Source organism: Erinaceus europaeus, chromosome 2 (assembly GCF_950295315.1).
Source record: "Erinaceus europaeus chromosome 2, mEriEur2.1, whole genome shotgun sequence".
In the NCBI taxonomy this organism is placed as follows: domain Eukaryota; kingdom Metazoa; phylum Chordata; class Mammalia; order Eulipotyphla; family Erinaceidae; genus Erinaceus; species Erinaceus europaeus.
The window spans coordinates 6379487-6406699 of NC_080163.1; the positions used below are offsets into that span (position 1 = coordinate 6379487).

The 27213-nt window shown below is 63.8% G+C and overlaps 2 protein-coding genes across 6 annotated transcripts in view; one reads left to right on the forward strand and one right to left on the reverse strand.

The window, feature by feature from the left end:
• Positions 1-214: 214 nt before the first annotated feature.
• On the forward strand, positions 215-16739 carry EPS8L1 (EPS8 like 1). Of its 5 annotated transcripts, none has more exons than XM_060175762.1 (20): positions 215-291; positions 1513-1564; positions 2863-2903; positions 4659-4717; positions 5001-5162; positions 5238-5390; positions 6922-7004; positions 8225-8456; positions 8584-8710; positions 8964-9052; positions 9170-9244; positions 9351-9499; positions 10680-10821; positions 11375-11403; positions 13507-13639; positions 13732-13863; positions 15664-15745; positions 15868-16042; positions 16200-16332; positions 16428-16739. In XM_060175762.1, exons 2-20 carry the CDS (start codon positions 1548-1550, stop codon positions 16512-16514), a joined length of 2100 nt encoding a protein of 699 aa, XP_060031745.1. In that variant the 5' UTR covers positions 215-291; positions 1513-1547; the 3' UTR covers positions 16515-16739. The 5 variants fall into 5 exon arrangements, with proteins under 5 accessions (XP_060031745.1, XP_060031747.1, XP_060031744.1 ...); XM_060175761.1 differs by lacking the exon at positions 215-291 and adding an exon at positions 386-511; XM_060175764.1 differs by lacking the exons at positions 215-291; positions 5238-5390 and adding an exon at positions 377-511.
• A 1258-nt stretch (positions 16740-17997) lies between these two features.
• The window catches only part of PPP1R12C (protein phosphatase 1 regulatory subunit 12C), a 14117-nt gene continuing 4901 nt past the window's right edge, over positions 17998-27213 (reverse strand). Inside the window, 19 exon segments of the mRNA XM_060175774.1 lie at positions 17998-18739; positions 18824-18874; positions 19117-19221; positions 19412-19511; positions 19596-19636; positions 19720-19799; positions 19870-19930; positions 20012-20095; positions 20735-20825; positions 21006-21086; positions 21518-21585; positions 21654-21794; positions 21961-22031; positions 22252-22379; positions 22456-22526; positions 23077-23151; positions 23225-23369; positions 25747-25819; positions 25822-25905. Of these exon segments, the coding sequence (XP_060031757.1) occupies positions 18527-18739; positions 18824-18874; positions 19117-19221; positions 19412-19511; positions 19596-19636; positions 19720-19799; positions 19870-19930; positions 20012-20095; positions 20735-20825; positions 21006-21086; positions 21518-21585; positions 21654-21794; positions 21961-22031; positions 22252-22379; positions 22456-22526; positions 23077-23151; positions 23225-23369; positions 25747-25819; positions 25822-25905 (1763 nt within the window). The 3' untranslated portion in view covers positions 17998-18526.

Genomic DNA, 27213 nt, shown 5'->3' on the forward strand with positions numbered 1-27213 from the left:
GTCTTGAGGACCACTAGAAGAAATAGTAAAGGGTGGGGTGGGGTGGAGAATTAGCATAGGGACAAAGGTGGCCGGGAGTGGTTGTGGTTGTGCTTAACTGTGTTGTCACCGGCACGGAGAATGGGAACTGCAGGCGGGAGGCCCCCCCAGTCTCCCCCAGGCCGGCCCCGCCCCGCCCGCCCCGCCCGCGCCAGGTGAGTGCTCAGGTATGCGGAGGCGGCAGGGGAGGGAGCGGCGGCTAGAGGCCAGAGCGCAGGCCTGGACACACCACACCGGACACACCGCGGACAGGTGAGACGCGGGCCCAGGTGTGCGCTGCCGGTGGAGGTGGAGGTGGGGGTTCCCGGGGCTGGAGGTAGAGTGTCGGGAGCTGGAGGTGGGGGTTCCCGGGGCTGGATATCAGGGTTCCCCGGGCTGGAGGTCTGGGTTCCCGCGGCTAGAGGTGGGGTTGAGCTCATGGGAACCCTAGATCTGAGAGAGGAAGGACTGGGGTACCCGCTGGGTCTGACAGGTGAGGCTGCTAGTGGGTCCCCAGGGTCTGAGGGGGAGGGCCTGGGGGACCCCTGGCTCTGAGGGAGGAGGAACTGGAGGAGTCTTGGTTCTGAGGGAAGTGCTGGGGGGTCCCTGTATCTGGGGAGGGGGTCTGGGGGTCCCTGGGTGTGAGAGGAGGGGCGGGGGGACCCCTGGGTCTGGGGCACCCTTGGGTCTGAAGGAAGAGGGACTGGGGGACCCCTGGTTCTGAGGGAGGAGGGACTAGAGGACTCTTGGTTCTGAGGGAAGTGCTGGGGGGGTCCCTGTATCTGGGGAGGGGGTCTGGGGGCCCTGGGTGTGAGAGGAGGGGCTGGGGGACCCATGGGCTTGAAGGAGGAGGGTTGGGGAACCCCTGGGTCTGGGGCACCCTTGGGTCTGAGGGAGAAGGGGCTGGGGGACCCCTGGTTCTGAGGGAAGTGCTGGGGGGTCCCTGTATCTGGGGAGGGGGTCTGGGGGCCCTGGGTGCGAGAGGAGGGGCTGGGGGACCCATGGGCTTGAAGGAGGAGGGTTGGGGAACCCCTGGGTCTGGGGCACCCTTGGGTCTGAGGGAGGAGGGGCTGGGGGACCCCTAGTTCTGAGGGAGGAGGGACTAGAGGAGTCTTGGTTCTGAGGGAAGTGCTGGGGGGGTCCCTGTATCTGGGGAGGGGGTCTGGGGGTCCCTGGGTGTGAGAGGAGGGTCTGGGGGACCCATGGGCTTGAAGGAGGAGGGTTGGGGAACCCCTGGGTCTGGGGCACCCTTGGGTCTGAGGGAGGAGGGGCTGGGGGACCCCTGGTTCTCAGGAAGGAGGGACTAGAGGAGTCTTGGTTCTGAGGGAAGAGCTGGGGGATCCCTGTGTGAGGGAGGTGGGGCTGGGGAACCCCTGGGCCTGAGGAAGGAGGGTTTGGGGCACCCCTGGGTCTGGGGCAGAGGAGCTGGGAGACCCCTGGGTCTGGGGTTTAGGGGCGGGGTTCAGCTCATGCCTTCCTGTCTCTGGCTCCTAGGCCACCTCAAGGGGCAGAAGCCCCCTCTTGGCACCATGAGCTCAACCACTGGGTAAGTTTCCTTCCTCCCTTCCATCCTGGGGGCTGTTCCATAGTCACAGGGATCCCAGGTGCCCCGTCCTGCCCAGCCCGTGCGAGTGTGCCAGCTTCGGCAGGCACATCTGCCCGTCCTGGGTCCTGGGTCCTGGGTCCTGTGTCCTGTGTCCTGCAACACAGGGTCTAGTGGGGAACGTGGGGGATTGTAATGAAAGTGTGGGGGCGGGGTGTTTGAGATCAGTCCAACTCACCAGGGCTGCGTGGTCTATTCCTAAGGCTGGTTTTCAGGGGCCTCGGTAGTGCACCCAGTTAAGCACACACATTACCATGCTCAAGGCTCCGGGTTCAAGCCCCCAGTCCCCATGGGAGGAGGAGGGAGGAGTTTCACTAGTGGTGAAACCCTGCTGCAGGTATCTCGCCTCTCTCCCTCTCCATCTCCCCTTTCCCTCTCAATTTCTCTATGTCATATAAATTAAAACAAAATAATCTGTTGAGAGAGAGAGAGAGAGAGAGAGAGAGAGCTGCAGACCTGCTTCACAGCTCAAGGAACTTTCCTCCTGCGGGTGATGGCCAGAGGCTTGAACACTGTAAATGTGGCCTCAACTGGGTGCACCACTGCCTGGCCCCTCACGTCCCGTTATTAACCATGGGTCCCTTGCCAGAAGCGCAGGCAGTGTGTCAGGGAAGTCTGGCACCTGGAGGACAGGGAGAGTGGGCCAAAGGGCGACTGGGTCGACTGGGTCATGGGGCAGCCCCGTGCCAGGGGCAGAACAGGGAGGGAGATTCTGAGTCCTCGTTCTGACCCCACCGAGCTCTTGACCACTGTGCTTTGGGGACTCCAGAATCTTTTCAGAGGGACTGTGAGAGGAGGGAGAAGGAACAGAATCACGTGGGGAGAGCCTGGTGGCGGGAGGGAGGTGTCTCTCTGTCTGCCCCAAATACTAATTAATTAAAGTTCCATTTATTGAGTAACACTGCGTGCTGGACCCTTTGCATCATAATGATGATTATATGATAATAACAGTCATTGAGAGAGAAGCCCAACCAGCAGAGGCGGGAGGGCAGGAGCTCCCACCTGACATGGAGGGAAACTGAGACAGGAGAGATGACTTGTCCCACCAGGGGCAGGGCAGTCAGCGACAGGGGACTAGAACCCAGGTCTGTGTGATAGCAGAAGCCATGCTCCCCACTCCCATCTAGCCGTTTTACAGCTTTGAAGTTGAGCTCTGGCCAGGTCCTCCCCCTCTGCTCAACACTCTGTGGCTCCCAGTGTCCCTTACAATAAAGCCCCTCACCCCTTCTTTCCTTCAACAGTCCAGAAGCTGCCCCCAAACCAAGTGCTAAGTCTATCTATGGTGAGTTTGGGCATGGCAGGAAAAAAGCAGAGAACTGAGTCTGGGGGGCCCCTGGGTGTGAGGGAGGAGGGGCTGGGGGACCCCTGGGTGTGAGGGAGGAGGGGCTGGGGACCCCTGGGTGTGAGAGGAGGGGCTGGGGACCCCTGGGTGTGAGAGGAGGGGCTGGGGACCCCTGGGTGTGAGAGGAGGGGCTGGGGACCCCTGGGTGTGAGGGAGGAGGGGCTGGGGGACCCCTGGGTGTGAGGAGGAGGGGCTGGGGGACCCCTGGGTGTGAGGAGGAGGGGCTGGGGACCCCTGGGTGTGAGGGAGGAGGGGCTGGGGGACCCCTGGGTGTGAGAGGAGGGGCTGGGGGACCCCTGGGTGTGAGAGGAGGGGCTGGGGACCCCTGGGTGTGAGGAGGAGGGGCTGGGGACCCCTGGGTGTGAGGGAGGAGGGGCTGGGGGACCCCTGGGTGTGAGGAGGAGGGGCTGGGAGACCCCTGGGTATGAGGGAGGAGGGGCTGGGGGACCCCTGGGTGTGAGGGAGGAGGGGCTGGGGACCCCTGGGTGTGAGGAGGAGGGGCTGGGGGACCCCTGGGTGTGAGGAGGAGGGGCTGGGAGACCCCTGGGTGTGAGGAGGAGGGGCTGGGGGACCCCTGGGTGTGAGGGAGGAGGGGCTGGGGACCCCTGGGTGTGAGGGAGGAGGGGCTGGGAGACCCCTGGGTGTGAGAGGAGGGGCTGGGGACCCCTGGGTGTGAGTGAGGAGGGGCTGGGGACCCTGGGTGTGAGGGAGGAGGGGCTGGGAGACCCCTGGGTGTGAGGAGGAGGGGCTGGGGACCCCTGGGTGTGAGTGAGGAGGGGCTGGGGACCCCTGGGTGTGAGGGAGGAGGGGCTGGGAGACCCCTGGGTGTGAGAGGAGGGGCTGGGGACCCCTGGGTGTGAGTGAGGAGGGGCTGGGGACCCTGGGTGTGAGGGAGGAGGGGCTGGGAGACCCCTGGGTGTGAGTGAGGAGGGGCTGGGGACCCTGGGTGTGAGGGAGGAGGCGCTGGGGGACCCCTGGGTGTGAGGGAGGAGGGGCTGGGGACCCCTGGGTGTGAGGAGGAGGGGCTGGGAGACCCCTGGGTGTGAGAGGAGGGGCTGGGGACCCCTGGGTGTGAGTGAGGAGGGGCTGGGGACCCTGGGTGTGAGGAGGAGGGGCTGGGTGTCCCCTGGCTGTGAGGAGGAGGGGCTGGGGGACCCCTGGGTTTGAGGGAGGAGGTGCTGGAGGATCCCTGGGTGTGAGGGAGGAGGGGCTGGGGACCCCTGGGTGTGGGGAAGCGGTACTTAGGGACCCCTGGGTGTGAGGCGGAGGGGCTGGGGACCCCTGGGTGTGAGGAGGAGGGGCTGGGGACACCTGGGTGTGAGGGAGGAGGGGCTGGGGACCCCTGGGTGTGAGGGAGGAGGGGCTGGGGACCCCTGGGTGTAGGGAAGCGGTACTTAGGGACCCCTGGGTGTGAGGGAGGAGGGGCTGGGGGACCCCTGGGTGTGAGGGAGAAGGGGCTGGGGGACCCCTGGCTGTGAGGGAGGAGGGGCTTGGGGACCCCTGTGTGTGTGGAGGAGGGGCTGGGGGACCCCTGGTCTGAGGAATGAGAGGCTTGGGGACCCTCAGGCTTTTCGGAAGAGTGGCTGGGATTCCCTGGTCTTGGAAGGCTGTTCTGAATCTTTGTTAGGAGACAGTGTGGGACCCTGTGTGTGAATGGGAAGCCGGGGTGTCTTAGTCCCTCGTCCTCTCTCACAGAGCAGCGGAAGCGATACTCCACATTGGTGATGGCTGACGTATCCCAGTACCCGGTCAATGTGAGCTGGGATCTGGGCGTGGGCCGGGGGTGTGGGGGGGTCCTGGGACAGACTGGGATGCTCCTGCGCAGTGGGCTTCCTCTGCCTGGCCTCTGGCGTGAGGGGGAGATAGACCTGGGTCTCAGCCATGTAATGAAAGGAGAGGCTGACTAGCGAAGGTGGTGGTCTGGGAAGGCTTCCTGGAGGTGTGGTTCTCCTGGCTTCAAGGCTGATATGGGGCAGGGGGTGGTCCGAGCCTCCCCCTGGCACCAGCCCGGGACTCACGGCTCTGTCGCGGTGCCAGCACCTGGTGACCTTCTGCCTGGGCGAGGAGGACGGCGTGCACACGGTGGAGGACGCGTCCCGCAGGCTGGCGGCCATGGACGGCCAAGGCCGCGTGTGGGCCCAGGAGATGCTGCTGCGCGTGTCGCCCGGCCACGTGGCGCTGCTGGACCCGGTGACCAAGGTGCGGGGAGGGGGCGTCCGGGGTCGGGGTGGGGTGGGGGCCGTGGCCGCAGCTGACCCCGCGCCCCGTCCGCAGGAGGAGCTGGAGGCGTACCCGCTGGGCGCCATCGTGCGGTGCGATGCGGTGACGCTGCCCGGCCGCTCGCGCTCGCTGCTGCTGCTGGTGGTGAACCCGGAGCCCGAGCGCGCGCAGCCCGACGTGCACTTCTTCCAGGGCCTGCGGCTGGGGGTGAGCGGGGCGCGGGGGCGGGTGGGGAGGGGGCCTGGAGGGCGCTGGGGCGGGTCGGGTGGGGGTGAGCGGGGCGCTGGGGCGGGTGGGGAGGGGGCCTGGGGGACGCTGGGGCGGGTCGGGTGGGGGTGAGCGGGGCGCGGGGGCGGGTGGGGAGGGGGTCTGGGGGGCGCTGGGGCGGGTGGGGAGGGGTCTGGGGGGCGCTGGGGCGGGTGGGGAGGGGGCCTGGGGGGCGCTGGGGCGGGTGGGGAGGGGGTCTGGGGGCGCTGGGGACGGGTGGGGAGGGGGTCTGGGGGCGCTGGGGCGGGTGGGGAGGGGGTCTGGGGGCGCTGGGGGCGGGTGGGGAGGGGGCCTGGGGGGCGCTGGGGCGGGTGGGGACGGGGCCTGGGGGCTCTGGGGCGGGTGGGGAGGGGGCCTGAGGGTGCTGGGGGCAGGTGGGGAATGGGTCTGGGGGCGCTGGGGCGGGTGAGGACGGGGTCTTGGGGCTTGGTGGTGTGTGGGGAGGGGTTCTGGGGGCGCTGGGGTTTGTGGGGAAGGGGTCGGGGGAACCTGGGGGAGGATGTGGGGAGTGAAACTAGGGAGTCTGGGAGGGGGCGAATCTGGGGGTCTGGGGGGGGCTTGGGGGCCCTTTGGAGGGGGTGGGCCTGGGTGAGGAGGGCTCTAGGGGAGAGCGAGCTTGCGGAGCCCTCTTGGGGGCGGGTTTAGGGGGAACCTCTGGGAGGGAGCCAGGCCTGAGGGGAGCTGGGGGCGTGGTGCGGAGCTTAGAGTTTGAGCCCGAGGTCGAGATGCCAGCGGCAGGGCGACGTCCAGACGCGGAGGGGCGAGTGTGCCCGGGCTGCGCTGTGCCCCATGGTGGGGAGCGCGGAGAAGGACGAGGATGCCCGGGCTGCGCTGTGCCCGATGGTGGGGAGCGCGGGGAGGGGCGAGTGTGCCCGGGCTGCGCTGTGCCCCATGGTGGGGAGAGCGGAGAAGGACGAGGATGCCCGGGCTGCGCTGTGCCCAATGGTGGGGAGCGCGGGGAGGGGCGAGTGTGCCCGGGCTGCGCTGTGCCCCATGGTGGGGAGAGCGGAGAAGGACGAGGATGCCCGGGCTGCGCTGTGCCCGATGGTGGGGAGCGCGAGGAGGGGCGAGGGTGCCTGGGCTGCGCTGTGCCCCACGGAGGGGAGCGCGGGGAGGGACGAGGGTGCCCGGGCTGCGCTGTGCCCGATGGTGGGGAGCGCGGGGAGGGACGAGGGTGCCCGGGCTGCGCTGTGCCCGATGGTGGGGAGCGCGGGGAGGGGCGAGGATGCCCGGGCTGCGCTGTGCCCGGTGGTGGGGAGCGCGGGGAGGGACGAGGATGCCCGGGCTGCGCTGTGCCCCACGGAGGGGAGCGCGGGGAGGGCGAGGGTGCCCGGGCTGCGCTGTGCCCGATGGTGGGGAGCGCGGGGAGGGGCGAGGGTGCCCGGGCTGCGTTGTGCCCCACCGTGGGGAGCGCGGGGCGGGGCCCCGGCAGCAGCGGGCGGGCGGCGGGGCCTGACGGTGTGATTGACAGGCGGAGCTGATCCGCGAGGACATCCAGGGGGCCCTGCACAGCTTCCGCTCGGGCCGCGGGGACCGCAGGGAGGCGGCGCTCAGGTGAGGGCTGGGTCGGGGACGGGGGCCAAGGGGCAAGGTGTCTGGGTCTCACCTCGGATCTCCGTCTCCTCATCCGGGAAATAGGGTCCGAGCACTAGCTCCGGGTACTGCGCCCCCTCTCCTGGATGCTCTTCCTGGGGCGGGGGCGGGGGCGGCTTACCGCCCTTTGGAGAGGCATCCCCCCCAGTTCCCGAGTCCAACCGTTATCTCCTCGTGAGTGTGTGTGTGTGTGTGTGTGATTTATTGGCATGGTTCCGGAGGTGGCCCAGTGCATAAAGCATCCTACTCTCAAGCATGAGGTCCTGAGTTCAGTCCCCGGCAGCATATGTACCAGAGTGATGTCTGGTTCTTTCTCTCTCTCCTCCTATCTTTCTCATTAATAAATAAATAGAAATTTAAAAAAAAAATTTATTGGCGGGAGTTGGGCTGTAGCGCAGCAGGTTAAGCCCACGTGGCGCAAAGCGCAAGGACCAGCATAAGGATCCCCGTTGGAGCCCCCGGCTCCCCACCTGCAGGGGAGTCGCTTCACAGGCGGTGAAGTAGGTCTGCAGGTGTCTGTCTTTCTCCCCCCCCCCCCCGTCTTCCCCTCCTCTCTCCATTTCTCTCTGTCCTATCCAACAATGACGACATCAATAACAACTACAACAATAAACAACAAGGGCAACAAAAGAGAATAAATTTTTTAAAAAATTATTGGCTAGAGGAAAAGAAAAAACAGACATATGCAGCCCTGTTTCACTACTCGTGAAGTTACCCCCCCCCACCTTTCGCAGGGGGGGCCAGTGATGAGGTCCTTGTCACTGAATCAGGTGCGCCACCACCCGGCACCCTTCCCGTCTTTTTTTTTAATATTAAACTTAATATTTTTAAAATATTTTTATTTACTTATTGGATAGGCAGAGAGAAACTGAGAGGGGAGAGGGAGACAGAGAGGGAAAGAAACAGATACCTGCAGCCCTGCTTCACCACTCGTGAAGCTTTCCCCCTGTAGGGGGGGGCCGGGGGCTTGAACCCGGATCCTGGAGCACGGTAACAAGTGCCCTTAACCAGCTGTGCCAACACCTGGCCCCTTTGTTTATTATTTATTGGGTAGACACAGAAATCGTGAGAGAACGGGGAGAGAGGCCCCCTGCAGCCCTGCTTCCCCACGCGTGAAGACACCCCCTCCCCCCGCAGATGGGGACCAGGGACTTGAACCCGGGCCTTGTGCATGGTAACAGGGCCACGCAGGAGGAGCTGCAGCGCCGCCCCGCGCCCGCAGAGACCCCGCCCCTGCAGCGCCGCCCGTCGGTGCGCGCCGCCATCTGTCCCCAGCGGGGCGCGGGGCGCGGGCGCCCCCTGGCGGAGCCCATCCCCGAGGCGCCGAGGGTCCCCGCCGACCCCTCCCCGGCCTCCCCGGACCTGGGGCCCCGCGGCCCGGACCTGGCGGGCCTGCAGGCCGAGCGCGAAGTGGTGAGCTGGGTTAGGGCGGTGGGACAATGGGGGGGGGGGCGGTGCTGGAGGAGGGACGGGGGTGTCTGGGCTCGCGGGCCTCCTCCCGAGAGACTCGGGGTCCCCGCGGCCCTGCTCTGTGACCCAGGACATCCTGAACCACGTGTTCGACGACGTGGAGAACTTCGTGTCGAGGCTGCAGAAGTCGGCGGAGGCGGCCCGGGTGCTGGAGCACCGAGAGCGCGGCCGCAGGACCCGCCGCCGAGGGGGCGGGGGTGAGGCGCCCCCCTCCCCGCAGCCTCCCTGCCCCGCGGGCTCCCCCCCCCTGCGGGCTCTGGACGCCACCCCCCAGCTTCCTTGTCCCGCGGACTCTGGACGCCCCCCACCCTGCAGCCTCCCAGCCCCGTGGGTTTCCCCTCCCCCGCGCCCCTGGACGCCCCTGTCCCACCCCCCTTGGGCCCTGCCGGCTGGGCTCCCCACGGGGGTCTGATGGCGTCCTCCCCCCCCCCCGCACCCTGCCCCCAACAGAGGGTCTCCTGACGCTGCGGGCCAAGCCGCCCTCGGAGGCCGAGTACACCGACATACTGCAGAAGATCAAATACGCCTTCAGCCTGCTGGTGAGGACACGTCCACGGGGGTGGGGAGGTGCAGGTTTAGGCTAAGGGGGGCAGGAGATTTGGGGTGCAGGCACTGCCGTCCAGGCCCCTGTGCCCTCCCCCTCCTCCCCGCCACAGGCCCGGCTGCGCAGCAACATCGCCAACCCCTCCTCCCCGGAGCTGCTGCACTTCCTGTTCGGGCCTCTGCAGATGGTGAGCCCGCACCCCACCCTGCGACCCCCGGGGTGGGGGGGGGGCGCCCCTGGGTGCGAGTTCCAGAGGGCCTGACCCAAGGGGTCTGCCCCTCCACCCCCTGCAGATCGTGGACACGTCGGGCGGCCCCCAGTTTGCCAGCGGCGTGCGGCGGCCGCATCTGACCTGCGAGGCGGTGGCGCTGCTGCGGGACAACCTGACCCCGCGGGAGAGCGCGCTCTGGACCTCCTTGGGAGACGCGTGGACGCGCCCGGGGTGAGGGCGGGGCCGGGGCGCGGGAGCGGGGCGGGGCTTAGAATCGAAGCGCGCTGGTTGGGAGATAGCTGTTTGGGGCGGGGTTACTATGCGGACTGTCGGTTTGGGGTGTGGCTTAGGACAGGAAGCGCAGCGATTGGGGGAAGGTGGGATGGGGCGGGGCTTAAGCCAGGTGCCTGCAGCTACAGATGCTGAAGAGACTCAGAGGGAGAATTCCTTGGGAGGAAAGAACAAGACGATTGTAAAGATACCAAAGACCGGCCCAGGCGCCTGAGCTGAGATGAAGGGGAAGGTGGGGGCGGTCTAAAGGGGTCTGGAAGTTTGGAAAGGGATGAAGGCTGAATTTGGGCAGAGCTGGGATAAGGGTGTGTGGGGCTAGAAATCGGGCTTGGAATCAGAGGTGAGATTTGGGCGTGTGACACACGAGACCGGAGTCCGTGTATTTAGCAATATACTTGAGGGACCAGGCGGTGGCACTCCAGGTTCAAGCCCTGGCCCCCACCTGCAGGGAGGAAGCTTCACCAGCTGTATGAAACAGGGGTGCAGGTGTTTCTCTTTCTCCCTCCTCCCTCTAGATTTCTCTGTCTCTAGCCAAATAAACAAGAAAGAAATGGGGGTGGTGGGGTAGATAGGATAATGGTTATGCAGAGAGATGCTCATGCCTGAGGCTCCAAAGTCCCAGGTTCAATTCCCCCACCACCATAAACCAGAGCTGAGCAGCTCCGGTAAAAAAAAAAAAAAAAAAAAAAAAAAAGGGAAGAGGGAGGGGCAGGTGGTGGTGCACCTGGTTAAATGCACGTTACAGTGCACAAGGACTCGGGTTCAAGCCCCTGGTCTCCACCTGTCGGAGGGAAGTTTTACAAGTGGTGAAGCAGGGCTGCAGGTGTCTCTCTGTCTCTCTCCCTCTCTGTATCCCCCTTCCTCTCAATTTCTGGCTGTTTCTATTATATAAATAACGATAATAAAAATAGTTTTTAAAAAGAAAAATACACTTGACCTCGCGAGAGCCGCTCAGAGGCAGAACTGAGCAGTGCTAAGCTCTGGCCAGCACGACAGCACATGTGGGGCGAATGGCTGAGGTCCAGGGAGGCTTGGACACAAGCAGCAGTTCAGCGAGTTGCTGGTCTGGCTGCCTGGGGCACACCAGGAGTCTGAGCCCCGGCCCTACCCTTGGCCGCAGGGTGGAGCTGCCCCCGGAGGAGGGTCCCTCCTACAGCCCCGAGTTTCTCAGTGGCTGGGAGCCGCCGGCCACTGACCCACAGGGCCGCGCATGGGAAGACCCCGTGGAGAAGCAGCTGCAGCACGAGCGCCGGCGCCGGCAGGTGCGGTGCAGGCGGGGTGGGGGCGGGTGTGCAGGGGCGGTGCAGGCGGGGTGGGGGCGGGTGTGCAGGGGCGGTGCAGGCGGGGTGGGGGCGGGTGTGCAGGCGGGGTGGGGGAGGGTGTGCAGGGGCGGTGCAGGCGGGGTGGGGGCGGGTGTGCAGGGGCGGTGCAGGCGGGGTGGGGGCGGGTGTGCAGGGGCGGTGCAGGCGGGGTGGGGGCGGGTGTGCAGGGGCGGTGCAGGCGGGGTGGGGGCGGGTGTGCAGGGGGCGGTGCAGGCGGGGTGGGGGCGGGTGTGCAGGGGGCGGTGCAGGCGGGGTGGGGGCGGGTGTGCAGGGGGCGGTGCAGGCGGGGTGGGGGCGGGTGTGCAGGGGGCGGTGCAGGCGGGGTGGGGGCGGGTGTGCAGGGGCGGTGCAGGCGGGGTGGGGGCGGGTGTGCAGGGGCGGTGCAGGCGGGGTGGTGCGGGTGTGCAGGGGGCGGTGCAGGCGGGGTGGTGGCGGGTGTGCAGGGGGCGGTGCCGGGCTTCCCGCCTGACGTGCTGCTCCCTCTTCTCCGCAGCAAAGTGCTCCCCAGGCCGCTGTCAATGGGTGAGTGATGTCCTGGGGCGGGGCAGGCAGGGTCCAGCAGGGGTGCCCCGGGCCCTGACCTCACCCCACCCCTTTTCTCTTTGTCCATCTGTCTTCCCGGCTCTCCACAGGTGGGTGAGGTGGTGAGGACGGGGCCGGGGGCTGGGAGTGGGGGGCTGAGCTGGGAGGGAGGAAGGGGGTGCAGGTTCAGACTCTGCGGGAGGCGGGAGCTGGGTGTCTGTCGGGAAGGCTGGGAGGTGGCAGTCTGGTGGCCCAGGGCTTGGGTCCCTCGGGGAGCAGAGCCCTGGGTGTGGAGAGGAGAGGGTGGGGGTGGGCAGTAGTTCTGTGAAGAGTTTGAGTCAGGTGCGTGGCCCTGGGTTACTCAGGAAGCAGGCCAAGGGCACCCAGGGCAGAGAGGCAAGTTTCTAGGCAAGTTGCTAGGTGTTCCTGCTGGGTGGCTCCAAGGTCAGGGGCGCACACGGGTCTGAGGAGGAAGCGGCTGGAGGGAAGCCAGAGGGTGAGCAGAACACAGCAGCAAGGCAGGAGGGGAAGGTGGAGGGGTCTGGTGGAGGGCCCGGGCACAGGGTCCCAGCAGGGACAGCGAGCCGAGCCGGGAGCTGCCAGCCCCACGCAGGGGGCGCCGCGGCCCTGAAGACCCCCCCTCCCCTCTTGCACAGGTAGGCCCAGTCGGCTGGTCTCATGGGGCGGGGGAGGGATCAGAATCCCCAACCCCCCTGCCCCTCTCCCCACAGATGCCTGGTTTGGCAGCGCATGCCCTGCTTCTGAATTTAGGGTGCTGTGCCCCTGCTTTGAACCCACCTTCTCGCTGCCCCGATGCTCTTTGCAAGGGAGACAGATTAGGAGCGAGCAAGCCCTTTCCAGGGGACAGACAGGCTGTCTGTGAGGCGAGGCGCACGCAGCCTAGTCTTGGGACCTCTGGCTGTCACCAGGCGCACCCGCCGTGGAGCTGAACTTGGGACGTGGGCTCTGGGGCCGCCACCTGGCCTCCAGCCCCGCTGTACGGGCCTCTTTCCCACTCTGTGGCCTTGCCATCACCGCATCTGTTTATATCACTGCCCCTCCACCTCCTCACCTGCAAAATGAAATCAAAACCATGCGACTGGGAGGAGAAAGAAAATTGGCAGGGGTTCCGACTCGGTGCTGTGTAGGCTTCTTGACAATCAAGTCAGCTGACGTATGTAACAGTGTGGCTAGCTTCTGGTATGCAGTGAGTGTTCTGAAGTGTGAAGGTTTTTTTTTTTTTTTAATTTATTTATTTTTGCCTCCAGGGTTATTGCTGGGGCTCAGTGCCTGCACCATGAATCCACTGCTCCTGGCAGCCATTTTCCTCATTTTGTTGCTCTTGTTATTATTGCCATTGTTGCTGGGTAGGACAGAGAGAAATGGAGAGAGGAGGGGAAGACAGAGGGGGAGAGAAAGATAGACACCTGCAGACCTGCTTCACCGCCTGTGAAGCGACCCCCTTGCAGGTAGGGAGCCGGGGGCTCAAACCAGGATCCTTGCACTTTGCGCCCTGTGCACTTAACTCATTGCACTACTGCCCAGCCCTGATTTATCTATGAATGAGAAGGACAGGAGAGAGAGAGAGGACAAGAACCAGACATCACTCTGGTAACTGTGTACTGGGGCTTGAACTCAGGACCTCATTGAGAGTACAAAGCTTTATCCACTATACTACCTCCTGGACTACTTTTTTTTTTCTTAATATTTCACTATTTTGGACAGACAGAAGGAACTTGAAAGGAGATAGAGAAACATCTGCAGCCCTGCTTCTCTGCTCTCAATGCTTACCCCCTGCAGGCGGGGATTAGGGGCTTGAACCGAGGTCTTTGCATGTGGTAATGTGCACTGAGCTGTCTGTCACAGGGCAGTTGCTGAAGGGACGTTGTGAGGATGGCCGGATGTCTGTCCAGGCCGGGCTCACAGCAGGGGCTCGGGAAGCAGTGTGTGCTCTGCTGTGGGAGGGTCAGATTTCTGTTAACCTCCTTAGCCCAGCGCCCTGCCCTCAGCCCTGCTTGGCTAGCCCCAGCTCACACCAACACCCACAGGCCAGGCTGGTGGGGCCGGCTGCCTCCTTATCCCAACCCGCTCCTTCTTCCTCAGCCACCAAGACCCTGAGACAGAGGCCGAGCCCCAGCCAGAGCAGGAGTCTGCAAGGAAGTGGGTCCTGTGCAATTACGATTTCCAGGCGCGCAATAGCAGTGAGCTGTCGGTCAAGCAGGAGGACGTGCTGGAGGTTGGGGGCCGGGAGCCGGGACTGGGGGTCAGGGTACACCCAGCACCAGCTGCAGACACAAGTTCAGACTCCTCCCCTTGCACCCTGCGCAGGTCCTGGATGATCAACGCAAGTGGTGGAAGGTGCGGGACCAGCTGGGGCAGGAGGGCTACGTCCCTTACAACATCCTGACGCCACACCCAGGGCCCACGGGAGGCCGCAGCCAAAGCCCGGCCTGCAACCTGGTGAGTCAGGACACATCCGGGCTGGGAAGGAGGAGAGGCTGGGAGCCAAGTCCCGGCTCAGGGCCAGGCCGGAGGAGGTGACCGGGGGTCAGAAGTGTATCTCCCTAGGCCGGGCTAGAGCTTAGCTGGAAGAGGACAGACTTTGCATCAGTGCCCATCTGGTTCAAATCCGGCACTGAAGAGACAGGAGAGAGGGGCTCTAGCTTTACGGGCTCGTAACAGTCTGTCACGTATCAAAGAACTTTGTTCAGCCAGGGAAAGACTCAACTGGTAGCGTGCTGGACTCTTCCTGAGTGCTACCCCAGCGTCGCATACGCCGCTGTATTGCCCTGCCTCCCTCTCTGTCTCATGAAGTGAATAAGTAGGGAGCCGGGCGGTGGTTCACTAGTAGAGCGCGTGTCCCAGTGCCACAGGGGTCCGTGCTCAGTCCCCAGGCCTCCGCACAGAGGAAGAAGACCCCAGCAGGGAGGAAACTTCATGAGCTGTGGTGGTCTTTTGCTGTCTCTCTTCTCTGCCCCTCACCCTCTCTATCTAGAGAAAAGAAAAATGGATACCAGGAACAGGGGGTTGTGTAGGTACTGACGACCCCACACCCCAGTGATAACCCTGGGGGCGATAATAAGTTTTGTCTGTGTTTTTGGTTTGTTTTCATCTTTATTTGTTTATTGGCTAAAGCAGCCAGAAATTGAGAGGGAAAGCGGTGATAGAGAGACAGAGAGACACCTGCAGCCCTGCATTCCCATGTGCAAAGCTTTCCCCCTGCAGGTGGGAACCGGGGTTCAAACCTGGGTCCTGGTGTATTGTATCCTCCTGTCTGCGTCTTAAATGAATCTCACACAACCTAGGAGGTGGCACAGTGGATAAAGCACTGGACTCTGAAGCATGAGTTCAATACCGGCATCCCATGTGCCAGAGTGATGCTCTGCTTCTTTCTCTCTCATAAATTAAAATAATAATAAAAAGTCCATAGAGTCAGCAAAATAGCTCACTTGGATAGTTCGCCGCTCTGTCCTGTGCTCAACCCAGTCTAGCCCAGCCCCTACCGCACTGAAGGAAGCTTCAGCAGTGTAGTCTCTCTCACTCGCTCTGCCTCTGTCCTAAAAAAAGAAAAAAAGGGGAGTCGGCCGGTAGTGCAGCGGGTTAAGTGCAGGTGGCTCAAAGCGCAAGGACCGGCATGAGGATGCCGGTTCGAGCCCCCGGCTCCCCACCTGCAGGGGAGTCGCTTCACAGGTGGTGAAGCAGGTCTGCAGGTGTCTGTCTTTCTCTCCCCCTCTCTGTCTTCCCCTCCTCTCTCCATTTCTCTCTGTCCTATCCAACAACAACGACATCAACAACAACTACAACAATAAAAAAAAAAAGGGGGGCAACAAAAAAAGGGAAAATAAATAAATAAAATTTAAGAAGAGGGTTCCCCACCTGCAGGGGCGTCGCTTCCCAGGCGGTGAAGCAGGTCTGCAGGTGTGTATCATATTCTCTCCCCGTCTTCCTTTCCTCTCTCCATTTCTCTCTGCCCTACCCAACAACGACGACATCAATAACTACAACAAAACAAGAGCAACAAAAGGGGATAAATATTTAAAAGAAAATGAAAGGGGGGCCGGCTGGTGGTGCACCTGGCTGAGCACGTTACAATGCGCAAGGAGCCAGGCTCAAGCCCCCTTTAAAGGTGGAAGGAAAAAAAGTGTCTCACGAAGGAGGGTCTGGCACTCGCGCCCCTGACACGGGTGCCCCCCCTCTCTCTCCCCCTCTCTCTCTCCCTCTCTCCTTCTCTCTCTCTCTCTCACCCCGCGCCACCCCCAGGAGAGCCGCGCAGCCCCGGCCGCGGCCCGGCCCCGCTGGGACAGCTGTGACAGCCTCAACACCTTGGATCCTGGCGAGAAGGGTGAGTGGCCGTGGCCCTCCTCCGGGACCCGCCCCGTTCTCCCTGTGCGGGCGAGGGCGAGGAAGCCGAGGCTCGGAGCCGCTCCGCCCCGAGTCCACCCTGTGGCGTGTCCCCACCTGCAGAGAAGTTCTGCCAGATGTTGAGCATCAGCGAGGAGCTTCAGGCACGCCTGGCGCAGGGCCGCGCGGGCCCCAGCCGCTCGGGCCCCGGGCCCCGGGCCCCGGAGCCGCAGCTCAGCCCGCGCTCGGACGCCTCGGAGGTCCGCGCCTGGCTGCAGGCCAAGGGCTTCGGCCCAGGGTGAGTTCGCCGAACCGCCGGCCACCACGGGCCGAGGGGGCGTGGCACGCCGCGGGCACGGGCAGCCGCGATTGGCCAGGCGCAGAGGCGCCGGCCCCGCCTCCCAGCCGGGAGCGCTGTGATTGGCGGGCGGTGATGCAGCCCGGCTGCCCCGCAGGACCTTGGCGGCGCTGGGCGTGCTGACCGGGGCGCAGCTCTTCGCGCTGCAGAAGGAGGAGCTGCGGGCGGTGAGCCCCGAGGAGGGGTCGCGCGTTTACAGCCAGGTCGCGGTGCAGCGCGCGCTGCTGGAGGTGAGCCGGGGACCCCGCCCCGGGGGGGGGGGGGGGGCGGAGCAGAGCGGCCGGGCGCCGGGCCCGGGACCTCACGTCCACGTCGTCGCCCTCAGGACAAGGAGAAAGTGTCGGAACTGGAGGCGGTGATGGAGAAGCAGAAGAAGAAGGTGGAAGAGGAAATGGAGATGGAGGTCATCTGAGCCTGCCTGCGGGGGGCTGCCCCGGGCCCTGGGACGTGGAGCCGCCATGACACCACCCTGGCCCTGCAGATGAAGGGGACCGGTGCTCCGGGACGCACTGGCAGGAGCCAGGAGGGTGTGGGGGCCAGAGACAATTCAGGGAAGGCACATGTTGGCGACTGCGGAGAGAAAGCCCTGTGCACCTGTGCGTGGGACCCTGCCCAACCTATAAACAGCCTCTTCTCAGCAGCCGTGTCAGTGGCTGTCCCTGGCCTCCCCTCAGTGGCGGCCTCGGGAGGGGCTGAGCTGTCCCCACGTTCTGGTTACTTTTTCTCTGAGTTCTTACTGGGGTCTCAACCCCAGCTTCCTCCGGAGGGGCCTTCTGTTGGACAGAGTGGCCCCTACCCTCCAGACTCCCAACGGTCCTCGCCTTGTAGCCTGGCATCTGGGGCCCCCCACACCCTGGCCCTGCCCTTTTGCACTCCCAGGCCTCTGCGAACACTAGAGCTCTCCCTACAACCTCTACCCAACCCTCGCGGCCGACCTCAAATACTCCGCTGAGGCCCGCTCTTGTGCCCAGAATCCATTCTGCTTAATGCCATCTCCTGCCAGGTGCCCAGCTGTAGAAACTGCCCCTGAATGTATCCGCCTGGTGCTCTGTGCCCTCCGGGACACACCTGCAACTGCTTCCCACAAGGGGTGACTGGCTCAGGCCTGGTCTGCTCTGGGTCGGGCCCTCCTCTAGCCTTACCGAGGAAGGAAGGCCGTCTCCACTCGGACGGCATGTTCTGCTTCCCCACAATGCCCACCGCCCAGCTGCCCCGCCTGCCTTCAGAACCATCTCTGACGGGCAGGAGCCCGTCCCCTTCCCACCTCCACCCTGTCCCCACCCCACACCCACACACCCACCACGATCCCTCCGGAAAAATCTCAGCTCCCGATGAGCAGCTGAGGGTCCGAGGGCTGCGTCAGCGTCAAGATAACCCCAAACTCCTCCAGGGCTCTTTCCCACCCCTCGCCCCTGTACCCAGCAGCAGCAGCTGTCAGAGCTGCTCTGATTTTTCTGTAACACACCGTTTTTTTCCTTCCTCCTGCCCACCCCCACCTGGATCACATTTAAATCACTGTCACGCCTAAGTGACCAGCACAACTCTCAAAGAACAAGGCCCTGAACTATCCTGCTCCTGGCTGAAGCACCATTAGGAAGGCCAGGACTTTGCGGGGAGATGGATAGAGAACAAACAAACGAACGGGTTTCAGGAGGTGGGAGAGAGGAAGGGGACTATCTGCGCCAGCACAGCTGCCTATTATTTCAGATAAGAAATTCTAGATTCTTATAAGAAGATAGCTCCCAAATTTAAGAAATGGCAACTGACCCAAATTTGTTTGCAAAGCCCCCAAGACCACAGAGCGGCCCTTCCTGCAGAGTCCCTGTGCCCAGGACACGTCCCTCCCGGGTACCCTGCCCTGAGTGCAGGGGGGCTCAAATGCAGACACATGGCTGAGTGGCATCTTCACGACTTTTATTTGTGGTGCCTGTGCTTTGTCTCGAAAATACCTTCTCCCCTCCCCCGGACAGTAGGCGGGGAGGGGCTGCAAAAATAGAAGACCCCCCCATTGCACGCGGACGCTACACACCGCCCCGGCTGGGCCGGGGACACTTGGCACGTTCTCGGATCCCTGTTCGGGAGGGGAAGGGGTGGCGATGGTGTCACACGTGACGGGGGGCCTCTGGCAGCCGCTCTGGTCCTGGCTCCTGGTCCTGGCGCCTTCTGGTCCTCCCTCCTTTCTGGTCCCGCCTCCGGCCCCGGGCGACATCCCCCTACCTGGCTCAGCCTCCCACCTCCATCCGGCCTCCGATGGGCCCCCTTGGCTCCTGGGGGCGCTCGCTCGGGTCCCCTCCGGTCCGGGGATGCCAGGGGAGGCTATGGCTTCTCAGAGACTCCCCGGGAGCCTGGCACTGGTGCGCACGCGGGGGAAGGGGTGCGTGTGGCGGAAGCGGCTGTATGAATACGCTGCAGGCACAGGCGGGGTCACTTGGAGAGCTTGCTGATCACTCGGATCAGGGCTGCGTTCTCGTCCTTGAGCCGCTGGTTGTCAGCCCGGAGGTTGGAGAGGGCCTGCGAGGTAGGGCGGGTCAGCAGGCGGCGCTGGGCAGGCCAGCCCCCCACTCCCAACCCCAAGCCCGTGCTCGCCTTCAGCTCCTCCTCCAGCTCTGCCGCCTTCCGCTCCAGGGCCCTGCGCTCCTGGAACAGGAGTGAGGGAAGGTCAAGGTGGGGGCAGGGCAGGACAGGGCAGGACACGCAGCCCCACCCGGCTGCCCTACTCACGAATCTCTCCAGTTCCAGAAGGGCCGGCCTCTCGGCAAAGCGCTCCTGCCTCTGAGGAAGAGGGAAGGCGGGTGGGAGAAACGGGGCTTGGCTGCTGGCTCCTCCCCGAAAGCCCCGCCTCCAGGGCTGCAGGTCAGGCCTCCCCACCACTCAGACCCCAGGGTCAGCCTGGGCACATCTGGCCAGTTCCCTGCAGCGAGTCCCTGCACATCCTTACAAGCGCGGCAAAAGTGGAGAGACCACCCTCCCCGTGTGCCCCCTCCCGTGCTGACCCAGCCCCCATGGCTCCTCACCTGCGTGGCCCGCTCCAGCTCCACCTTGAGCTGCGCCAGCTGCAGCGTGGTCTCAGTCAGGGCCTCCCGCAGCCGCTGGTTCTCCACACGCAGCTCTGTGTACATCTGGGGCGGCGGGAGGGGTCGGGGGCTGGGGCAGCGGGAGGGGGCTGGGGCAGCGGGAGGGGTCACGGTGCTGGGCCATTGGAGTGGGTCGGGGGGCTGGGGCAGTGGGAGAGGTCAGGGGGCTGGCATCAAGGCCAACTGGGGGCAGTGGTGCAGGACTGGGGGGCTGCAGTAATGGGGGAATTCAAACCTTCTTGAAGCCTCCATCTGGCTCATCTGGCTCCGGCTCTGTGTCAGGTTCTGGGTTCAGGTTCTGATGCATGTGGACACAGGGGCTGCCCTCCAGGGTGCTGGGGGAGGCAGGGCCATGGGTGAGGGCTCAGACCCCACCCCACCCAACAGACACAAAGCCTGTTCCACCAGCCTGCGCCCACCTGGACTCTGGGCTGCGGCCGGTCAGCTCTGCGTCCTCTCCCTGTGGTGGAGTCGGGATTCAAACCGGGCGGGGGGAGTCAGGCCCTCCCAGCCCTCCTCCAGGCCCACCTGGACCGCCCTCACCTCCGCAGGCCCCCTGTGCTCCTTGCCAGCTCGGCGAGGCTCCCTGGTGGCCGGTGGTCCCTGGCCGTCAGGCACCTCTGCTGGAGAGGAGCAGAAGTCAGGTACACGGGAAGGCAGCAGCTGCAAGGCCGAGGGAGCCCTAGACCTCACCTCTCCGGACAGGGCTGCCAGCATTCTCCACCCCGGGGACACGGGGCCTACGGCAAGTATCCTGTGGAGAAGGCAGGGCTGTCAGAGGCCAGGGCGCACACAGACACCCCACACACGCCACCTCTGGGCACCGGGCCCTCACGAGGCTCTGCAAGCACTTCTCCGGCTCCTCCAGGGCCTTTCCTGCCACCTTCTCAGCTTCCTTAAGCTCCGTCAGAGTCACGCCCTGGGGAGGAGAGGGCGGTCAGACCAGCCTGAGGGAGAACATCATACAGGAGCCCAGCACATGCTCCCTCACCCAGATCCCTGCCTCCTAATACCAGGCATCTCAGCCCCTCCAGCCCATCACACCCAGAGGTCCATCAGCCCCTCCGACCTCAGACTCAGACCCTCCAACACCTCACATCCAGGGGTCTCCGGCCCCTCCTCCCTCACACCCAGGGGTCACCCGGCCCCAACTCCCTCACACCCAGGGGTCCCCAGCCCCTCCTCCCTCACATCCAGGGGTCCCCAGCCCCTCCTCCCTCACACCCAGGGTCCCCCAGCCCCTCCTCCCTCACACCCAGGGGTCCCTAGCCCTCCTCCCTCACACCCAGGGGTCCCCAGCCCCTCCTCCTCACACCCAGGGGTCCCCAGCCCTCCTCCCTCACACCCAGGGGTCCCCAGCCCCTCCTCCTCACACCCAGGGGTCCCCAGCCCTCCTCCCTCACACCCAGGGGTCTCCCAGCCCCTCCTCCCTCACACCCAGGGGTCCCCAGCCCCTCCTCCCTCACACCCAGGGGTCCCCAGCCCCTCCTCTCACACCCAGGGGTCCCCAGCCCTCCTCTCACACCCAGGGTCCCCCGATGTGCAGCCCACCCCCCACCTGTGTGGACCTCCGAGACTGCCGCATGAGGCGGGAACGCGCCTTCCTCTGGGACTCGGACTCCTCGTCACGCACAGGCATCTGGTAGGACCTGAGGGGTGCCAACCTCAGACCCCGCGCTCACCCGTCCCCACCCAGGGGACAACCTGGGGAGCCAAGCTCTAGCAGACCCCCAACCTCTAAGACTTGGACTTGGTCCTCCAGCAGCCCCAGGCCCCCCGCCCAACCCCCAGGGAGCCCCCAGGGTGGATTCCGCACCAGGCCTCCTCACCTCCGCCGGTCACGGGAGTCCGATGGGGGAGCAGGGGCGGCTGCAGGGACTACAGGCGCTGGGGACTGGGGCTCTGGAGGCCTGGCGGGAGGGGTGCGATCAGTTCCCCCAGGTGCAGGCGGCCCACACAGCCGCCTCCACGCACCACATGAGGGATGCAAACGCCCCAGAGGCCACGTGCAGGGCAAGCTCTCAGGAGCACGGAGGCCAACGGGGACAGGCACCACGTGAGCAGGTGACTGAGGAAGGCAGCCTGGAGGAGGTGACTTTTTTATTGGCACCAGAATTACTTCTGGGGCTTGGTGCCAGTACTGCCAGTCTACTGCTCCCAGCAGCCAGTTTTTCATCTGTGATTTGACAGGACAGAGAGAGACTGAGAAGGGAGGAAGCAGAGGCAGAGAGGGAGGGAGAGAGGGATGCCTGGGGGTGGAGGAAGCAGCCGCACTGGCTGAGGACGGGTCTGATGCTGGAACCCAGGCGGCCCCACCCACCCCCACAGGGCCTGGACTCACAAGGCAGAGGGCTCTGGCACCTTCCGGGAGGGGGTGGGGGCAATCCTGGCGAGCCGGGGCTCCCTGGCCTGCGAGAGAGGACGTGAGCTGTGGGCTGTCTGTGGCGAGGCAGGGCAGGCCCTCCCTCCCCACTCACCTGAGTGGACGTCCTCTCCAGCACAGAGGAGGAGGCCGAGCGCTGCAACCCGGCCCCCTGCCGTTCTGGGGGGCCCAAGGCCCCAGAGCTGCCCGTCTTCTGGATGCCAGTGCGCCTGGGAAACGGGGCCTCCTTGGGGGACTAGAACAGGAAGGCGGCAGAGACGGACGGGGGTCACTGTTCTGAGACCCGGGCCTCAGGGGTCGCCCTCCACAGGGCATCGCCCCATCAGCCCACCCACCTGGCCGAGGGCACAGGCTTGGAGGCACCCTCCCTCCCAGGCTCCATCTCAGGCCCTCAGACTCACCACCGGGCTCTGAGGGCTGGAGGGCAGTGGGGAGGAGACTCCATTGAGGGCTCTGGGCTGTGCGGGTGACACTGCGGTGCAGGGAGGTGGGACTGAGACGGGCCATGCCAGCTGCCTCTGAGGACCTGCCCCTCCTCCCCAGGTGCTCCTCCCCGGGCCCAGGGGTCCCCCAGACCCTCCTCCCCAGCCCCTCCCTCACACCAAGGGGTCCCCCAGACCCTCCTTCCTCGGACCCAGGCCCAAGGGCCCCCCCCTCCTCCCTCAGGCCCAGGGGTTGTCCAGCCCCCTCACCCGCAGGTGCCTCTTCCCCATCATCCTCGTCCCGGATGGGGGGCCCCCCTGCACCCCCCGGCCGGCGCTCCTTGGACAGATCCTGCAGGGAGTTCTTCTCTCGGCTGCTCAGGCGGCAGACGGAGCTTCTGAGGAGAAGCCAAGGGCCTGGGTCCCAGCCCTGGAGGCGCCCCAGCCCCCATCCACTCACCCCGGCCCACCTACCTTCGGTGTTTGCTGCCAGCTGGGCCGGGGGGCTCCTGGGTCCTGTTCTGGGAGGCCTCCTGGTTCCGAAGCTGCAAGGGAGAGGGTTTGGGGTACTGCCACCTTGGGGATCCTCCTCCTGGCTCCATGCCCCCCAAAGGCTGGGCCAAGCCTCTCAGTGCTCCGTGGCTGGTGTGAAAGGTGTGGGCTCCCCGGAGGCTGGGCAGTGGTGCACCTGGTTGAGTGCACAAGGACCCAGGTTCAATCCTCCAGTGCCCACCTGCAGGGAGGAAGCTTCATGAGTGGGGAATACATAATACATGTAACTTGCGGCCCAGCGGGTGGCGCAGTAGATAAAGCACTAGACTCTCAAGCATGAGGTCCTGAGTTCAATCCCCGGCAGCACATGTACCAGGGTGGTGTCCGGTTCTCTCTCTCTCTCTCTCTCCTCCCATCTTTCTCACTAACTAATAAGCCCTTAAAGAAAGAAGATAAAGATGGGGTGGGTCTCCTCAGTTCTGGAGGCCGCACCCTTGTTGGCTGTGCCCCCCCCCCACTTCACTGTGTCTCGGCCCCCACGTGGGGACCAGGCGGTGGTGTGGGGTCCCCAGGGAGGTGCGGGCAGAGGGCCTCGGGACTCACGTCCTGCTGCTTGCGGGCCAGCTCCTCCAACAAGCTCAGCACCTCTTCATCGGCCAGATCACAGGGGCGCTGGCCCTGGGAAGGGGAGGGCCGGGTGAGAGGGGGGTCCCCACCTCTCCCCTCCCCGGCGGCCCCGGGTAGGACTCACGGCGTGCGTCAGTGAGTCCATGCCCCCGCCGTGCTCGGCCAGCAGGCGGCAGGCGTCCTCCACGCCCCAGTGTGCGGCCGCGTGCAGTGGGGTCCAGCCGTCCCCATCCCGGAGCTCAGGGTCGTAGCCAGCCTGCAGCAGCAGCCTGTGGGCAGGAACTGGTGGTCAGGGCCCCAAACACACGGGCCCGCCCGGCCCCGCAGGTGGCGGCACCCTCTCCTCGGGGCAGCCCCTCGCAGACAAGGTCGGGGCACTGCCATCCCCAGCCCCCAGCCTGTGACGGAGGGCACCCTGGAGCGGGAGACATAGTGGCTGTGTTCCCTGAGCCCTGCTGGCTGAGACTGGAGGCTCAGACACCTGTCTCAACATCTGGCAGCCTCTGGAAATAGCTGGGGCAGGGCTGCTCCTACTACCCTGGAGGGGGCAGCACCCACGCCGAGGCTAGGGGCAGCAGAGTCACTCGCTGGGGCCACTCTACAAGCCCAGCTTCCGGCCCAACTGCTCTAAAGGACGGACAGCGAGACAGAGACAGTGGAGGGCCCGGTAGCCCAGCCCCACTCCATCCCTGTTGGGGTGCTACTCCCCCTGGGGGCGTGCTCCCCTGGGGCCTCTAACCTGCGCCTCACAGGGCCGCGCCCTCCTCAGCCTCCCCGCCTCTATTTATATCCTGGGCCGGCTGGGTTCTCACGCCTGGCAAAGTCATTACTGTGGGGGAGGGCTCCACATCCTGGAGGGTGAGGCCCCCACGCCCAGCCCCACAGCACCAGGCTCAGCGGCTCAGAGGGCGTTCCCGTCTCCACGTCCCCAGTGGGCCGAGCTCCGGGGACAGGAGCAAGTGCAGGCTGGAACCGCAGCGGCCGGGGACAGGGTTCAGGGGCTCTCAGGGGACGAGAGCCCAAGCCTCACGGCCTGAGGCCCAGGGTTCAATCCCAGTGACAACGAGGAAAGGGCAGTGCTCTGGTCTCACTCACAAACCAGACAGACAAATCCTTTTCATCTTAAAAGATGTGCTTATTTAGGACGGGCCGACTAGCTCTGGGACGGCGCACCATACGTTGCTGCGTCAGCTTTCAGCCACACCCATTGAAACAAACTGAGCTGTGGTGTCTCAGGGGAGGAAGAAAAAGAAAAAAGAGAAAAGAGAATCAGAGCAACACTCTGGCACACGCAGTGCCAGGGACAAATCTTTAAAGACAAAAAGGCGACAGAAACAGCAGCCCAAGAAGTGGTGCAGTGGACAAAGCACCGGACTGTCAAGCTTCTCTCGTCAAGAAGCACCGTTACCAGGGATCTAGCTTATTGGTTATGCCAACAATGCTCATGCCTGAGGCTCTGAGGTCCCAGGGTCAATACCCAGCACCACCATGTGCCAGAGCTGAGCAGGGCTCTGGCTTAAAATAAGTCTGCAAAAACTTACGGGGCAGGCAGTGGTGCACCTGGTTGAGCGCACACATTAGCGCACACAAGGACCCGGGTTCAAGCCCTCGGTCCCCACCTGGAGGGGGAAAGCTTCACAAGTGGTGAAGCAGGGCTGCAGGTGTCTCTCTGTCTCTCTCCCTCTCTACCCTCTCAATTTCTGTCTCTACCTAAATAAATACATTATCTTTAAAAAAATTAATTAGGGAGTCAGGCGATAATGCAGAGGGTTAAGCGCACGTGGCGCAAAGCACAAGGACCGGCGTAAGGATCCTGGTTCGAGCCCCCGGCTCCCCACCTGCAGGGGAGTCGCTTCCCAGGCGGTGAAGCAGGTCTGCAGGTGTCTGTCTTTCTCTCCCCCTCTCTGTCTTCCCCTCCTCTCTCCATTTCTCTCTGCCCTGTCAACAACAACAGCAACAACAACAATAACTACAACAATAAAAGAACAAGGACAACAAAAAAGGGGAATGGATAAATAAATGTTTTTTAAAAGTTAATTAAAAGAAGCTAGCTGAGGCCCTGGAGGCCACAAGTTCAATCCCTGGCACAACCTTATGCGGGAGCTGAGCAGCGCCCGGGTCTCTTCTTCTCCCTCGTAATGATAATAAACAGACCTTCGAAAGTAAACACGGAGCCACAGAAGGAGCTCCCTGACTGGCAGGGCAGGCGGGCTCCAGACTCCAGGCTTCACCCGCAGTGTTCCATGCACCAGAACGGGGCTCCGGCTTGTCTGCACACAGAGCTTGGGCGACACTATCTCATATGAGATAAGGGAAAGAAGTTCAACAGAAAAAAGAGAAAGTGGTCCGGGAGTTGGCGCAGTGGATAAAGCACTGGGCTCCTAAGCGAAAGGTCCCGAGTTCAGTCCTGGCAGCACATGGACCACAGTGACGCCTGGTTCTTTCTCTTCCTCCTCCTACCTTTCTTGTGAATAAATACACTCTCAAAATAAAATAAATAAGGAACAGAGATGGAAACAAACCCAAATGCCCATGCACCTAAGGACATCCTGGTGCGCTACGGGCGTCCCGTGGCCTCGAGGAGAAAGCTGCGGGCAGGCGGCGGGCAGCCCAGGCGTCCGACAGGGCGGGCACAGCAGCACTCACCGCATCACCTCGATGTAGCCCTTGGCGGCGGCCACATGCAGGGCGGAGGCGCCCGTGCGGGGGTGCCGGGCCTCGGCATGGCGCCCCCGTTCAGCCAGCACCTGGTGTCATGAAGCAGCAGGTCCTCTTCGGCCCGCTTGGCGGCCTCCACGTCCACGCCTGGCAGAGGGCAGAGGGGAGATGGGCAGACGGCACTCACCCTAGGCCAGCACATGTGCACGGGGGCAGCGGGGCCTGCTCACGCTCATGGCCCTCTGGGCCCTGCGTGGGCTGTGCTGGAGCCCCAGGGCCTCCAGCCCTTTCAGCTTCCACCAGAGCCTTGAGTTCACTTTTTTTTTTTTTTTTTTTTTAGGACAAAATAAAAGAGGACACAGAGAGACACCCGCAGCCCTGCTTCACTGCCCGTGAACCTTCCACCCAGCAGGCAGGAAGCATGGTCTCGAACCAGATCCTGCACGCAGTAATGTGTGTGCTCAAGTAGGCGCACCACCACCAGCCCTGACTTCACTCTTCAGTCTAAAGCCGGCATCTCACCAAGACAAACCCAGCACCGGGTGGGGAGTCGAGAACTCTCCCCAGCCCTAGCCCAGCGCACCCCGTCTCAGCGGCCACCTCCATCACTGAGCTGTAAGCCAAGCTGCACAGGGCACCCGGCGGCCCTGTCACAGGGGCAGGACTCCCTCCCAACTAGGGGGCTCCTTCATGGCCACAGCTGCGCCTACCCCCCAGCTCACAGCCCGAGGCCATCCGACCTCACTCACCAGGGAAACGAGTGTCATGGGCAGAGCGGGACCAGAAGCTCAGTGTGTCCACTCACAGGCTCGCGCCCGGCAACACACCAGCCAGAGACATCGGCGTTCTGGTGCCTCTCTCTCCCTCTCTCTCACGCTCTCTCTTCTCTGTCTCTCAGCAAGGAATCAATGACCTCCCAGAAACTTCTTCAAGGAAGTTCATCTACGCCGATGACATCTGCTGTGCAACTCAGGCATCCAAGTTCGACATCCTCGAGGAAACACTCACGAAGGACATGTCTCTGATATCTGATTACTGTAAAAAATGGCGGCTAATCCCTAGCACTGCAAAAACGGTATCATCTGTTTTCCATCTACACCATGCCTCGGCCTCGGGTGAGCTTCATGTGCAGCTTGGCGATACAAGAATCCAGCACTAAGCCCAGCCAGTCTATCTTGGCGTTACTCTCGATCGCACTCTGTCATTTCACGAACATCTCATAAAAACTGCAGCAAAGGTGGGCGCGAGGAATAACATCATTGCAAGACTGGCCAGCTCCTCATGGGGCGCGAGCGCTTCCACACTACGATCATCCTCTCTGGCATTCTGCTATTCCACTGCAGAATACTGTGCCCAGTATGGTTCCGTAGCCCCCATGTCCACCTGGTCGATTCCAAATTATATTCGTCCATGAGGATCATTTCTGGAACCATCCGTTCCACCCCGGTTCCATGG